General features: G+C 41.3%; 1 protein-coding gene across 1 annotated transcript in view; it reads left to right on the top strand.

Moving 5' to 3' along the window:
• Positions 1-16,493, top strand: part of LOC119474705 — a 63,939-nt gene that overhangs the window by 25,055 nt on the left and 22,391 nt on the right. Inside the window, exon 3 of the mRNA XM_037746890.1 lies at positions 5,120-5,449. Within this exon, the coding sequence (XP_037602818.1) occupies positions 5,120-5,449 (330 nt within the window). The remainder of the gene's footprint in view (positions 1-5,119; positions 5,450-16,493) is intronic.

The following is a 16,493-nucleotide window of genomic DNA, read 5'->3' as shown; positions in this document are numbered from 1 at the left end:
GGAGCTTGGCTGTGGGGCTCCTTCAGTCCTCCAGGGGGCGCTCTATGGAGATGTAGAGGCGTCAATGTGGACCAAAGAGTTCCAGTGTGGAGGAACTGAGTCTGCTCTCCTGGACTGTAGAAGCTCAGGCTCAGATAGAAACACCTGCTCACCTGGCAAAGCTGTTGGACTCACCTGCTCAGGTAGAAGAGGAGCTGCAGCTCTGATCTGGTTCATTTCTGTTCTAATGAAACTCACTTTATTCTTTTACTGATGACTCTCTTGTTTCCGTTCAGAGCCTGTCAGGTTGGTGGGAGGAGACAGACGCTGTGCAGGAACACTGGAGGTGAAACATCAGGGTGACTGGAGACCAGTGGGTGACTCTGACTGGACCCTGAAGGAAGCAGCTTTTGCTTGTAAAGACCTGGACTGTGGCTCTGCTGTTTCTGTAGAAAAGAGAAAGGAGTCCTCAGAAAGATCTGTGTGGATGATCAGGTCTGAATGTGTTCAGTCTGGATCTGCTCTGAGGGAGTGTGCAACATCATATACTTCTTCCTCCATCCTGGATCTCACCTGCTCAGGTAAGCCCATCAGTGACATCATCTGTGACATCATCTATGACAATAATGTACCCACAATGACACACACATGCACCAGCTAGAATGGCAGCAGAATGTCTCAGCAGCCATGAAAGAGTCTGATGAGTTGCTGCCTCAGTAAATCAGCTGCTGAACGCATCAAGATTTGTATTCTCTCCCTGGTTTCCCATCCATCCCCCTGCCTCTCCTATTGACCCTCTTCTAGAGTCTGACCCTTAAAGGCTATAACTGATAAGTTAAGATCAGCCTGGTCTCAGGAAATAGGTGAGGGCAAAGATGATTTGACCTGGGAGGCTATCCTGGTAAGGTCCACCACTCTTCTATTTGTACCAGACACGGGCTGATTCAGTGCAAAATGATCCACAGGGCACACTGGAACAGGTGATTGCCCAGAGTCAACCCAGATATTGATCCAACATGTATCCGCTGCCACAGAGACCCTGCAAATCTAATTCATATGTTTTGGTCCTGTCCTTCCCTAACTACATATTGGGAGTGTGTACATAATACACTCTTTCAGGTGGCTCTATCCCTCTTGAGCCGTCACCTGACACTTCTTTATACGGCGTCAAACTATTAGTGCAACGTTTTGAAATGCCGCTCCAAATTGACTCTCCAGTTAGTCACTGTTAATGAGCAGTGAAAAGATGTGTCCTGATGATGAACTCATGTTGGAACTGTTCTGAGTCCAGTTGGAATCACTGAATTGTTGTTTCATGACATCTTTTTTATTTAGTGTCTGGTGTCTTTTATCTCTCTCTATTTTATCTTCTATCATCTCTCCAGGCTCTGTCAGGCTGGTGGATGGGACTAGTCTGTGCTCAGGCAGACTGGAGGTGAAGTCCAACCACTCTAACCAGTGGTGGTCCTCAGTGTGTGAAGCTGACTTTGACCAGCAGGATGCAGAGGTGGTCTGTAGGGAGCTTGGCTGTGGGGCTCCTTCAGTCCTCCAGGGGGCGCTCTATGGAGACGTAGAGGATCCAATGTGGACCAAAGAGTTCCAGTGTGGAGGAACTGAGTCTGCTCTCCTGGACTGTAGAAGCTCAGGCTCAGATAGAAACACCTGCTCACCTGGCAAAGCTGTTGGACTCACCTGCTCAGGTAGAAGAGGAGCTGCAGCTCTGATCTGGTTAATTTCTGTTCTAATTAAAGTCACTTTATTCTTTTACTGATGACTCTCTTGTTTCTGTTCAGAGTCCGTCAGGTTGGTGGGAGGAGACAGTCGCTGTGCAGGAACACTGGAGCTGAAACATCAGGGAGACTGGAGACCAGTGAGGGACGATAACTTTGAGCCTCACAGGATCCTGTGGGTAGCAGATGTTGCCTGCAAAGCGTTGGACTGTGGCTCTGTTGTTTCTGTAGAACAGAGAAAGGAGTCCTCAGTAAGATCTGTGTGGAGGATCAGACCCTACTGTGTTTGGTCTCTATCTTCTCTGAGGGAGTGTGTAACATCAGATTCCTCTAACTCCATCCTGAATCTCACCTGCTCAGGTAAGCCCATCAGTGACATCATCTGTGACATCATCTATGACAGTAATGTACCCACAATGACACACACATGCACCAGCTAGAATCGCAGCAGACTATGATCTATGACAGTAATGTTTCCAGTATGTTCCTTCCTCCGTCACAGTGACAGTCGGTGGTTTCCATTGGACTGAACTGTAAAGTTATCCAGGACAATGACATCCTAAAGTGTAGAAAAGTGTATGGCAAGCCGTTTTAACATTTAATAGCTCAGCTTGACTATCCAGAATTAACATTAGAGATATCTACAACTACATTTTGACTAGTCATAATTACATTGTGACTAGTCAAAACAACAGTTAGAGATGTCTGTAATTCAGTTCTGTCTATCCTAAATAACCGTTACAGATAACTCAAACCTCATTATGACTAGTAAGAATTGTTGTGCATGATGTTGCTCATCAAGGCTGAGGCTGACGATATTGGCCCAACAAAGCATCTGAACAGTGTCAGCAGAAGCTTTTGCTAACTTGGATAGTTCGGTAAAGTGTGACAGATATTCACAGATTCAAACTTCCCGGATCAATAACTCATAAGAGAAACATAGTTAAAACACAAACAACGTCTCTTTCTAACCGTAGTAAGGTAGACAACGAGCTACGACCTCATTGTAATCACAACGAGCCGTCCTCCGAGCTGGACACATGACATTGGTCTCTATGGCCCTGTTCAGACCTGGTATTAACATGCGTCCTCGGTGATCGCATCACAAGTGGACAGCTTTAAGTACGTCTGTTCACACCTGGCATTAGAATGCGTCTCCACATGCGTCTTCAGTGGCCACTTGTGATCCGATCTCACTTCCCCGCCTCATATATTTTAATAAAATACAGTTGTACTGACAGGATACAGTAGAGCACAGAGGCTGTTTCCAAGCTGACAAGCGCCCGAGTCTGCCTGTTTATTCACCTGAGGGGTGCAGTGATCCCGCGGATCCCAGCGGGACATCAGATCAGTAAGCGGTCCTTAATGTGGCCCAGGACACATTCGCGTACACACTGCTAAAAGAATGTGGCCACATGTGGCCCAGACCACCTCTGAATGTGGTCTGAAAGATCCGATCTCAATGCGTCCTCAATGCGTCTTGAGTGTGTTCAGACCTGTACTTAGAGCTGTCCACTTGTGATCCGATCACTGAGGACGCATGTTAATACCAGGTCTGAACAGGGCCTATGTGCAGCCGGCTGTGAGACGAGTGGTCAGGGACCGCTGTGGATCAGATCGTTAGAAAATGACTTGAAATAGAAAGAGCTCATCATCAAGGAATCTGTGGCCAACGAGAGCTTTGTTCACTAGAGAGTTGTGGTAGAAATTTACAGCTTATTGTAGATTTATTGTCTCCAGACACACTTTATAAACCCATACGACTGCAGTGCAGCGCCAGAGTATGTTTGAATAGCTTCACCTCCCGTCCCATCCCCCCCCCCCCTTCTGACGTAATTACAGATATCTGCAACGTCATTTCACCTCGTCAAAAATTCTAGATATCTGTAATTACATTTAGACTAACTAACTCCAGTTAGAGAAATCTACAACGTCATTCTGACTAGTCAACATTTCATTTTAGATATCTAAAAAGGACAATGTAGATATCTACAATTGAGAGGAATTAAAGATATCTTGAACTGTAATTATGACTAGTCATAATTAAATTGTAGATATCTGAAACTGGAATTACGACAAGTCATAATTCAGTTGTGGATATCTGTAATGAGAAGCCCCATACACATGAATGGCAAAGTAGTTTGAATCGTACTAGTCAAAATGTAATTATGGATATCTAAAATTAGAGTTTTGCCTAGTCAAAATATAATTGCAGATATCTAGAATTAGAGTTATGACTAGGCAAAACAACGTTGCAGACATCTCTAATGAATCTCCTGTCTAGCTGTTAAATGTTAAAACAGCTTGCCCTAGAAGTGGGCTTGTTTCTGAAAACTTCAAACTCTCCACAGACTGCTGAGCTTCACCTGACAGGACACACCTGTCTGTCTGTAGGCCTTTCCCATTTCCCAGTTTGTTCATCCTCGATTCCGTTCCTCGCCTCCTCTCCTCGCATCTTAGTCCCACCCACGAGAGATGTGAGCTGAAGAGGCGAGGAAGAGACGCGAGGAGAGAGGAGTTGAGGCAACAGGCTTTTAACAAAATGAGACATCCTCGCCTCGGAGCCGTCATTTTAAAGCCACATCAATTAAATATGACGTGTGGCACATTGTCACGCCTCTTTGATACATCACAGGTGTCTCTGTTCACACTTCTCTTTCATTAATTTGCGTGTTATTTTAACTAAATTCACAAATCCAAATTCTTCATGACCATGTCAGACAATATATTTCCTCTATATCTGAATGTACAAACAAAAACGCTGTTAAAACATATAAACCACTGAAAGCTTTACAAGATATTATATAACTTTGATTTGTTTAATCTTTTTTATTACAACCTTTAGTCCCCATGGCGTGTTTGTAATTGTAGACTCCAGTTGTATACACAAGTGTTTTAAACTTGATAACTGCCTCAATAAAGTTGTTAAAAAACATAAAAAAACACGGGTACCGAGAAGACTTACGCAAAGTCTACACACAGATGTATCGTCGCTATTAGCTCCTTCGGCAAGCCTCCTCGCTCCTCCAGATGTAGTTTAGGAATTGGGATGTCCTTCAAGATGGAGCGCTGAGATTGATTTCAGGATCACAAGCCGGAGCATCGAGGATCGAGGAGACGAGGAGGCACAAAATCAGGTCCATTTTGTTGAACGGAGGATCAACAAAACATAGAAAAACATTTAAACGGAAACGGTGGTGCATTGAACACTCTGTTGTGCTACGCAAATGCACTGCCTTTATAGTACGACAGGGTTTGTGCACGTCGCTGCTGATTGGGTAACACCTCTGACACACCCACCATTTCGAGGAAACACGCCTTTCAACCTGGAAACCGTAGCAAACCAGAGCACACTGTTTTCAGACTGAACGTGCCCCAGCTCTCAGCCAATCATCTCTCTGTGTTTACAGACCTGCTGCTTCAGCCCAACATCTCTGGGTCCTCCTCTGTGGACGGGGTCTCCGAGGCCCAGCAGCAGGGGTTTCACGTGCTCAGGGGCTCCACCTTCAACATCAGCTGCTCCATCCAGCCACAGTACCCAGGAGGCTCCTTCCAGCTCACCTTCACCTCCTCCACCTCAGCACTCACCTACACCAAGCCAGCTGTCAATCACTCCGCCCACTTCCTGTTTCCTGCTGCAGAGCCCGCCCACCAAGGAAGCTACAGCTGTGTTTATCACGTCTATGTTTTTTCTCACGACTTCTTCTCTGAGAGCCGTCTGATCTCTCTCACTGTCGCAGGTAAGCTGACTGTCTCATTTCATAAGAACTTTACTTCATTTTGTACTTAAGGAATTTCATAAGAACTTTACTTTTGAAGAAGTGATTTTAGATTTCAGGTCACTACAGTTTGTGTTTAATGGGAGATGTTGGTCTCGTGATGTGATGTGATGTGATGACTGTCCATGTGTTTGATCAGATCTAAGGCCTTTTATCATCAGAGCGGTCGTCCTGCCGCTGATTCTGCTGTTGGCGAACATTGGCCTTTACTTCTACTATAAGGTACTGACACACGTCTGTTGTTCAGACCACTGACTGACATGAAGCACTCAGTCTGTGTTTATTGAAGTGAAGAGAGAGGAGTGATGCAGGAAGTCACATCTGTGTGCTGTCATGTGTCTCCAGGCCACCAGAGGGCAGAAGCCGGGCAGACGGGAGAACACTGAGCCGGTTTATTATAACCTGGGTGTTCCTGCAGCTGAAGGAGGGCCGACTGAAGAGGAAGGAGCTCAGGGAGCAGAGTAGCACCTCCAAGGAGCTCATCTCACATCCAGATGGATTTATAACTCACAACCCACCAACAGCTCATTTTATATGAATGTTCCCTTTAAACAAGAAGGCTGGATTTATTCAATACATTATATACTATATTTGTCTTACTCTCAACATGAAAACCAACAATGTGTTAGTCTTTTCATACTTTCTGACTTCCTGTCAGAACGTATGTAGCCCATTGGTTCCTACTGAAGATGTAAATCTCTAAAAACACCTCACAAACATAATGTGTTATTGAAAACTAGACTAGAAAGCAGGTATACCGGAGTCCAAGCAGCCGGCGCAATTTGAAACCAAAGACACCGACAAATTGACTTAATTTTATAATTAAGGCATTTTCTTATTTCATAAGAATTTGACTTAATTTTATTTAATTAGAGTTTTGCTTGATTTTGTACATAAGGAGTTTACTTAATTTTGCATTTAAACAATGTACTTAATTTCTATGAGTTTTACTTACTTTTGTATTTAAGGAATTTACCAAATTTTGTACTTTGGAAATTTTCTTAATGTTGTAGATAACAAATTAACACAAATTTATAATTGAAGATTTTACTTTTACTACTTTTTTTCTAATGAAGGATTTTGCTTATTTAATAAGAATTGCACTTAATGTTGTAATCAAGGATTTCTCAAATTTTCATAATTAAGTAATGTACTTATTTTTTAAGAATTTTACTTAATTTTGTAATTAAGGAATTTTCTTATTACATATGATTTTTACTTAATTTTATTTCAGTAGAATTTGGCTAATTTTTGTACATAAGGAGTTTACTTAATTTTGCACTTAAACAATGTACTTATTTTCTATGAATTTCTACCGAATTTTGTACTTTGTGAATTTTCTTGATGTTGTACTTAACAAATTTACACCAATGTATAATTGAAGATTTTACTGTTACTACTTTTTTTCTAATTAAGGATTTTGCTTATTTAATAAGAATTGCACTTAATGTTGTAATCAAGGATTTCTCAAATTTTCATAATTAAGTAATGTACTTATTTTTTAAGAATTTTACTTAATTTTGTAATTAAGGAATTTTCTTATTACATAACATTTTTACTTAATATTATTTTAGTGGAATTTGGCTCATTTTTGTACATAAGGAGTTTACTTAATTTTGCACTTAAACAATGTACTTCATTTCTATAAATTTCTACCGAATTTTGTACTTTGGGAATTTTCTTAATGTTGTTCTTAACAAATTTACACAAATGTATAATTGAGGATTTTACTGTTACTACTTTTTTTCTAATGAAGGATTTTGCTTATTTCATAAGAATTTCTCTTAATCTTGTAATAAAGGATTTTGCAAATCATTCATGATTAAGTACTTATTTTTTTAAGAATTTTACTTATTTTGTGATTAAGGAATTTTCTTATTACATAAGAATTTTACTTAATTTTATTTCAGTAGAATTTGGCTCATTTTTGTACTCAAGAATTTTGATTCATTTTGTAGTTAAGGAACTAGCTTTTTATAATTGAAATTTCTTTATTCAAAAGAATTTTGCTTAATTTTGCACTTAAAGAATTTACTTAATTTCTATGAATTTTAATTACTTTTGTATTTATGGAATTTACCTAATTTTTTACAAATATACTTAACTCATAAGAATTTTGTTGTACTTAACATTTATTATTATTAATTTACAGAAATTTGTAATTCAAGGTTTTACTTATTTTATAAGAATATCACTTAATGTTGTAATCAAGAATTTTGCAAAAATAGATGTCATTGAAAACTAGACTTGAAAGCAGGTATACCAGAGTCCAAGCAGCCGACGCAATTTGAAACCAAAGACACCGACAATTTTACTTTGTACATAAGGGGTTTACTTAATTTTGTACATACGGAGTTTACTTAATTTTGCACTTAAAAAATGTACTTAATTTCTATGAATTTGACTTACTTTTGTATTTAAAGGGACTGTTTGTAACTTTTTACACGTATAAATCTACCGGGTCGGGATCCCATGTGCGCTCGCCTATGTGCGCTCGCGTGTGGCCAGAGTTTCTGCTCCTCTGCCTGCTTGCCTTCACTCACACACCGCGCGCGTTCTCGCTGTTTCGCTGTTTCGCTCCACCTCTAGACGTGCATGCGCGCTCACTCCACACTGCAGAAGAGTTAGTTTAGCTCTGAGAATATCTAGTGAATGTACAGTGGACGTTTGTGCAGAAATAACTGCTGTAGCTCCTCCAGACCAACAGAGGTTTCCCGTGTCTTGTGAAGTGATGGGGCTCCGCAACGAGTTACGTTATCGTCTCCGACCAAAACTCGACCAGGTGCAGGTGTCTCCCTGCGGGCGCAGTCGGGAGGCAATAACGTTTCTCTTCCTGCTTCAGCCCCGGAGGCTGAAGCAGCGGGGCTGAAGCAGGAAAAGCCAACACTAGGATCAGCAGTGATTCATGGAGAGACCTTCGTCTGGTCAGCTAACATTACTGCCATTGTCTTTTATCTAGAACAAACTGACAATACATTTATTCTAATAAAACATGTCCATGCTATCATTGTGAATGTTCTGTCTATCCCCAGCTGGAGTGGACAGCATATCGGAATCGCCGCTGTATGTTTGAATTGTTTTACTTTGAAAGTGGACGCAAAAGTATTTCGGTGTTTATTGTGGCTGGGGAAGTGAATGGTTGTGATGACCATGTACTGCCCTCAAATGGTCACAGAAGGGAATTACAACATTAGGTTTAAAGGGGAGCTACGCCCATTTTCAAAATTCATACATGTTATTCCTATGGTCTAAGAAAGTCCAAAAAATACTAGTTAACATGAACAACTCTCTCCCAAATCAAAAAAACTAGAGTGCTAAAACTTGTGATGTCACAGGGGTATAAAGTGTGGAGCTGCTCCATAGACAATGAATTGGGAGAGATGTTCTAGATCAGGGGTTCTCAACCTTTTGCAACTGAAGGCCCACTTGTGATTGTCAAAACATTTCCGAGGACCACCTTCCCAAATAAATGAGTAAAAAACCTAACATGTTTATACAACATATAATAAACTGGGCTGTAGATATGTGTTATGCCACTGTCAGCTGTAATGACCAAAATACATATTCTGCTTACCCTCTGTGAGACACTTGGGCTTGCCTCTGGGAAATAATGAGATCAAGTCATGGTGGGATGGGTGAGAGGCTGACACGCAGAGTAGCATTCAAAGTTGCTTTCAGTTTGTTCCTTGCCTTTGATTTTGTGACAGTCACAATGGAAAACCCTGACTCACATAAATAGGTGGTGGTGAAAGGCAACAGAAATTTGATTGCCCGTTTTGACAGAGAGGGATATTGACTGGCAGCCAGTATCCAGAATGAAGCAAGGTCAACTTGTGTGAGCTGAAGTTTCAGGCTGCTGTCTGCTGATAGTTCCATCAGTTCATTTTCCAACACAGTGGAGAGAGCTATGTCTTCTGAAGCAGGATCCACAGAGAAAGGGTCCAAAATCCAAAGGTTTCCATCTCGTGCATCTTCTGGGAAGTAGCCTGTAAACTTTCCTGACAACTGAGTCAAATGCTGGGTTATAACACTGGATATGTTGACATGAGGAGTGGCTTCCAAAGTTTCACTTAGGAGTGAAAACACGTCAAATCGTCCCTCCTTGACTCTTCTGTTCCACAGAATACGTTTTTTCTTGAAGCCCTCAATTTTGTCTGAAACCAAAAACACTGTGCTGTTTCTGCCTTGCATTGATATATTGAGCTGGTCAAATATATCTGATAAGTAGGCCAGTGTTGCACAAAAGTTACCATCAGTGTAATGCTCAGCAAGAGGGGAGTGCTGCTCTTCCAGAAATGTGTGCACTTCTTCTCTCAGTTCAAAAAGGCGATTAAGCACATGTCCCCTTGAAAGCCACCTTACTTCACCGTGGTACAACAGCTGCAAATGATCTGCATCAAGTCTTTCACACAAAGCAGCAAAACACCTTGAGTTGAGTGCATTTTTCTTAATATAGTTAACAGTTTTCACAGCCACGTTCATGACTTCATGCAGTTCTGGTGACATCTGCTTTGTAGCTAGACTTTCCCGATGTAAGAAACAGTGCGTCCACTTGGCGTCTGGCGCCCTCTCCTGGATCTGTTTTACAACACCACGATGTCTTCCCGTCATTGATGCAGCGCCGTCTGTGCAAACACCTGTACAGTATTTCCAATCAAGACCTTTTTCAGTGAAGTAATCATCAAGGCAGCGCATTACATTATCTGCCGTTGTTCTTGTTGGAAGCTCCTTGCAAAAAAATAGATCCTCGTGAAGATTACTGTCCTTGCAGTATCTTACAAAAACTAACAATAAAGCGGCATTGCTAACGTCAGTCGACTCGTCCAGCTGTATGGCAAAGTATGGGCTTGCCTTTATTCCTTCCAGAAGTTGGCATTCGATGTCATCACTCATGTCAATAATTCTTCTGCTCACGGTGTCATTGGAGAGGGGTATTGACTGAATTTTGGTTGCAGCGGCTTCCCCCAGTAACTCTCGGCACATATCCACAGCGCTTGGCAAAATAAGCTCCTCTGCAATCGTAAAGGGTTTCTTGCTACGAGCTACACGAGCAGCAACCATGTAGCTAGCTTTCAAAGTGGCTTTTGACTGAGTTGTTAATGTTGTGATGACTTTCTGTTGTGCCTGAAGCCCGTCCCTTTTCCTTAGGAAATATTCTTTTGGCTTCTCGACACATCCTGGGTGCTTTGTGTTTAAGTGTCTCTGGAGCTTCGATGGTTTTAGCGCCTCATTTGACAAGATTTCACCACATTCAACACATTGTGCCTTGGGCTCAGCATCACTGCCTGCCATTACCAATCCAAATTTAATGTATTCAGGGTCATATTTCCTCACCACACGCTTCGGAGCTTTTACTGGCGCAGGGTTGTCTCCCACATTACTTTTTCGCTTTAAAAACCGATCCATTTTGTCTCACTGCATCCGAGAACGTTAACTAGCTAACAGTGGCAAACACGTTTGTCTCTACCTGATGATGTTTGGTGTTTTTACACAAGGCCTATTGAAGGAGGTTGGGTCACACTTAATCAACGCGCCTTCGGGGTACCGCACATGCGCAGTAATATCTGCTCTGCACTCGCCGAAATTGAGCCGATCGCAACGCACGACCGCAGCTCCAGTTACACTGCGCATGTGTTATACCCAATACAAGACCCGTGTCCGTCCGTGTCTCAGCCTCCTTCAATAGGCTTTGGTTTTACGGCAGCTGGCATCTTACCTCCTTTAGGTTTTACCTGTTCACTTTGCTAAATAATAATAAAAAAATAATCTAGTACCACTGCCTCCGCGGCACACTAGATGGCGCTCTGCGGCACACCGGTGGGCCGCGGCACACTGGTTGAGAATGGCTGATCTAGAACATCCCTCCCATTCATTGTCTATGTAGCAGCTCCACACTTTATACCCCTGTGACATCACAAGTTTTAGCACTCTAGCTTTTTAGATTTGGGAGAGAGTTGTTCATGTTTACTAATATTTTTTTGGACTTTCTTAGACCATAGGAATAACATGTATGAATTTTGAAAATGGGCGTAGCTCCCCTTTAAACCTGATGTTGTAATTCCCTTCTGTGACCATTTGAGGGCAGTACACGCTCATCACAACCGTTCACTTCACCAGCCAGACAGAGAAACCCTGGGTTAATTTATCTAGTTGATAACCAGCTTCATAGGACCGCTTAGTGTGATCTCGTTTGTTAGGGTTAGTGAAGCCAGATAACGAGAAGATACCCTGGGTATGTTGAACTGGCTTCGTAGTACAGGCCTCTGTTCTGTGAGGATGAAGATGGAGCTGTGCGTCGATTCTGTGAGTTTTCTCTCTAGAGTCAAAACGTTTTTTTCCATAGAACAAGCAGTCATTGACCTGGAGGACCAGCTGAAGTCTCCACAGGACAAGAGGAACAAATACAAACAAGTGGAGAAAACATGTGAGGAAATGGTTAAATACTCCATGAAGTCCTTTTTTATATATTTCACCCCTGCTCCTCAGATGCTCAGTTGCTCTAAGTCTTGTAACTGTTTCCATTAGTGTTATATTGGTTATTTCCTTTATTGTTGGGGGTGGGAGGGAAAAATGGATGAAAAATAGAAGACTACTTACTTGCTCTGTAATTTGTATTTGTCAGCCTCTGTGGTTATAATCTATGGTTATAAGCCTCTGTGGTGGTAATACTGTGCTGTTGTGTTAAGATAAGTCAGTAAAGAGGAATCAACCGTATCTGAGCGTCCTGAGTGTTATTACTGACACACCAACGTAACGTCGCTACTCTTCAACCAACACCTATACATCCTATCCCAAGTGAATATGGAATATATACATGATATTAATGAGTGAATATTCAATACCTCCTGTGACCCTGAACACAGAAAAACACAGCAAGCTGTACAATATTAGAAAGGTCAAATGAGGGGTGAGTTCAAAACAGACCATGTACCTGTATTTTATTTGAATGCCAAACTTGTATTTGAACTGTATGTGATAAACACAGTCAATACTGACATGTTAGCAGAACATGTTTCCTCTTACAAGTTTCTGTGGGCTGGTGACTAAATGAGAGCAGCCTTTCCTCCTATTCACCCTGACCAGTCAAACTAAAACTGAGTTTGACATTGTTGAACAGAGCTGAGATGCCATTACAGAGTGTGAGATCTCTGCTGGGAAACAGACATTGAAATGGTTAAACACTCCATGAAGCAGCTGTTGCAGCAGATGTCCTTTTTTTATATTTTCTTCCACTGAGTCCGCCACTGGATTTGTCATAATCCTGTCATATATGATGGGAATATTTACAGAACATTAAACTGTTAAACAACTTCTCTGCTTTCCTGAATATATTTTATATATATTTGTTGGGATTGTGTCTTGTATTATTTTCATGTTTTGTCTGGGCTCCGTTTCAGTCTAAACCTGAACTCTGAGTTTACTAATCCTGAGTTGTCGCTTCCAGAACAGCTGATCTGAGTCAGATCAATCAACTCTGAGTAGGTTAAAGCTGAACATCAAAAGCCATCATCAATAGAGCTCTGATACCACGATTCACCATGGTAACAGGTAAAGAAAAGGAACAACCTCCATTTTAATCCAGTCGACATAAAGATGTTAACGCATGTAGCCGACTGTGCATATTTATCTATAAAACAGAAGTCAGAGCAGTGGAAAGTGTCAGTAATATAATAAAGTTTTATCAGTGTTGTCCATTGGTTCATCTTTTACCAGACTAACGTTTCCTTAATGGATGATGAAATGGTGAATCTGACTGTGTATTGGACTGTAGCCTGCATTACATTTAATCTGACGGAGACAAAACACAGGGGACAGCAACTGAAGATGAAAAATCTAAAACATATATAGATCAAGATGTAGATGCATGATTGTAAGCTCAAAATCTGATCCAGTAATAATGTGTTTGGCGATTTAAAAGATAAAATACAGTAGATTTTAAACATCTATTTGGATCTTGGCTCAACAGCATTCAGTGGCTTAATTTCAATTTCTTCAACACATGTAGTAAATTTAGACACAGTCACTGAAATGCTGTTAAAACACGATCAGATTATATGCATCCGATTTAAATAAAAAACTCCCTTTCTAACTCCGTTATGCAGCTGCACCACCATCCTGCTCACTCAGAAATATTAACACATAATCTACAATATTATAGGAATTATGTTCCATCAGTGTGACCAATCACATCATGAGTGATAGAGATCATCATTCACTGATCGGACGTGTCCACGCTTCATACCAATCTTTACTATTTAAACTGAGATTATGTGCAATAAACATTTTAGTGGAACTGCTCTAACAAACTGACAGCAGCTCAGTCAGTCAGTGTTATAAAAAAGGACATTCAGAGATTTGATTCTGAGCTGAGGGTGATTTCATGCTGTGTTGAATGTGAGGGCAAACACCGCTCTTCAGAGAAATGACTGACAGCACATAAAGGGTTAACTTTAGATAGTCCACTGTTTCAAATATATAAACAAAACAAACAACAAAAACCAAACTTACATACGAGCCTCATAGACACAAGTTCAATATCAGTATCTTTAATTCATCTTCTCGATTCAAACGTAATGTCAGAATCATGAGAGAGATTCTTTCATTGGCTCTAAACTAAAACCACTAAAACAAGATGCTGCAGCTGATTTTATAGATAAAGTTGAAGGTGACTGTCCTGTTGCTCATGCTGTCCACTGGATTTATTTCTAATTTACTTTCAATAAATCAATTGAGGACAAGTAATAGAGATAGTAATGTGAGGACATGTGGATCCTCACATTAAAAAGAAGCTGTTTTGTGGGGTCTCCCCGGCCGTTGGGTCATCTTCCTCTTTCAGTATCCAGCACCGTCTTTGTCTTTAAACGTAGACATGCTTCATCGTGGGTGTTTTAGACACTTTAGGACGTATAGATCAACTGTAAGTCCTTTTTTTCAAGCGGTTTGAGCGGTGCGTCCAATAAAGTTTATTTTTTTGTTGTCTGATTTCTGTCTCTGAGGATGTTCATCAAACTACCCTGTGGTGGAGAGACACAATACGTTTAGATGAGGAATGAAAAAGAGCAGAGTAGCTTTGTGTTGTGGCTCAATTGTAAAGCTGTGTTCACACCAAGAGCGAAGTTGGACCAACAACTTTTCTTTCCTCCATCAACCATGGAAGAAATAACCACAGTTGCTGCTTTGTACATGTTGTGGAAGTCCCAGATATGTCAGAAAACTAAACGCCGTCGTTTCTGGGTTCATAACATCACCCGGCGGCGAGCTGTATTCACATACAGCTGGGCTGGACTGGCCATCAGGCATAACGGGCGTTTTCCCGGTGGGCCAACGTCCTTTTGGGCCGACGTATGTCATTTTTTCTTTTTTTTTTTGGGGCCAATAAAACAGGTAAATCGGCCCATTTCTTTTCCTTAATTGACACTGGGCTGGCCCAATCGCTCTGTGCCGGGCGGTCACAGTGAGGAGGAGAGGGAGAGTATTCTGTCCCTGATGCGTGTTGCTCATACGCAAAAAGTGACAGATAGCTAACAAACAGGATTCAGAGAAGTTGAAGACAGGAGTAAAGTTCAAGTGTTTTACTGAGTCCTCTTTTCTCTTATTCTTTCTTTTGTAAAACTGAAACAATACAAATATACAATGCTTTGTTACAAACTGTTCTCAAAATACAGCACAAATGAATTGACATTGCTTTTAAATAGCCTCCATGCACACACTATGACAAGAAGCTACATTTTTAGCTTAGCTTAGCATTTTTAACCTTAGCAAATGAAATTATCACAAATGACTTTGTTTTTAATCCAAACATATGAAGTCCAAATTATTGATATGCACATTAACATAGAACACAGAATAAGTAGCAACACTTACAAGCAAAGGCTCTCCAAGGCACAAACGTAAAGGAAAAAGGGAAAGAAGCCTTCGGTCTGACCGCATGGAGAAATTCTTACACACTACAACATTTCCTGGTTGACCTCTAACCTATGATCAAATGATCTGAACTGACCACTGAGAAAACACTTTACAGTTACAACAAACTGCCACAAGGTGGTGCTACATAAAATGAATGTGAAGGCTACAGAATGTGTGCCATGACAGAGAGAGATGAGAGAGTTTGCAGTAAGCAGTTGTGGGCTGTCTGGCTCAACATGTCATGAGAGATGAGCAGTGCTTGAAGTGGACCGGTAAGCAGTATGCAGTATTTTACTCATTTTACTCCTTATGGCGTACCGTGACTTTTTCATGCGTACCGGAGCTTCTCACAAGCTGCCGGATCTTCTCTGCCCTCTCCATATCAGCTTCTCTGGGAGATTCATAACGGCGAAGAGCCAGCGGATTTGCGCCGCGTGGGTTCCCGTAGTGAACGGAAGCGCCGCACTATTAATCTCCGCACAAGCTGAAGCCTGGCTGTTCACATCAGAAGAACATCTCTCTGCTTCTTCTGATCCTCTGCTGTTTACTATCCATCTCTCTCATTAAGACATAATTAAGACAGTTATAAAAACATAAGAACATTAAAGATTGGAAAATAAAAACAAGCCACAAATAAAAGCCATGATAGAGGCTAAAATAGAGTACAACACACAAGAATAAAAGCTGTAGTGCAGTATAAGATCATTATCTGGTTTAATTAAAGGCAGCAGCAAACTGGAAAGTTTTAAGCTTTGTTTTAAATGAACTCAGAGTTGTAGCGGTCCTGCAGTTTTCTGGAAGCTTGTTCCAGATATTTGGTGCATAAAAACTGAATGCTGCTTCTGCATGTTTAGTTCTGACTCTGGGGACACTAAGCAGACCTGATCCAGATGACCTCAGAGGTCTGGATGGTTCAGAACATAGCAGAAGATCAGAAATACATTTTGGCCCTAAACCATTTAGTGCTTTGTAAACCAGCAGCAGTATTTAGAAATCAATTCTCTGAGAGACAGGGAGCCAGTGTTGAGACCTCAGAACTGGACTGATCCACTTTCTTGGTCTTAGTGAGGACTCTAGCAGCAGCGTTCTGAATCAGCTG

Source organism: Sebastes umbrosus, chromosome 16 (genome assembly GCF_015220745.1).
Source record: "Sebastes umbrosus isolate fSebUmb1 chromosome 16, fSebUmb1.pri, whole genome shotgun sequence".
Classification (NCBI taxonomy): Eukaryota; Metazoa; Chordata; class Actinopteri; order Perciformes; family Sebastidae; genus Sebastes; species Sebastes umbrosus.
Note: the sequence above shows the minus strand (reverse complement) of the source record. Positions and strands in the feature narration are given on the sequence as shown.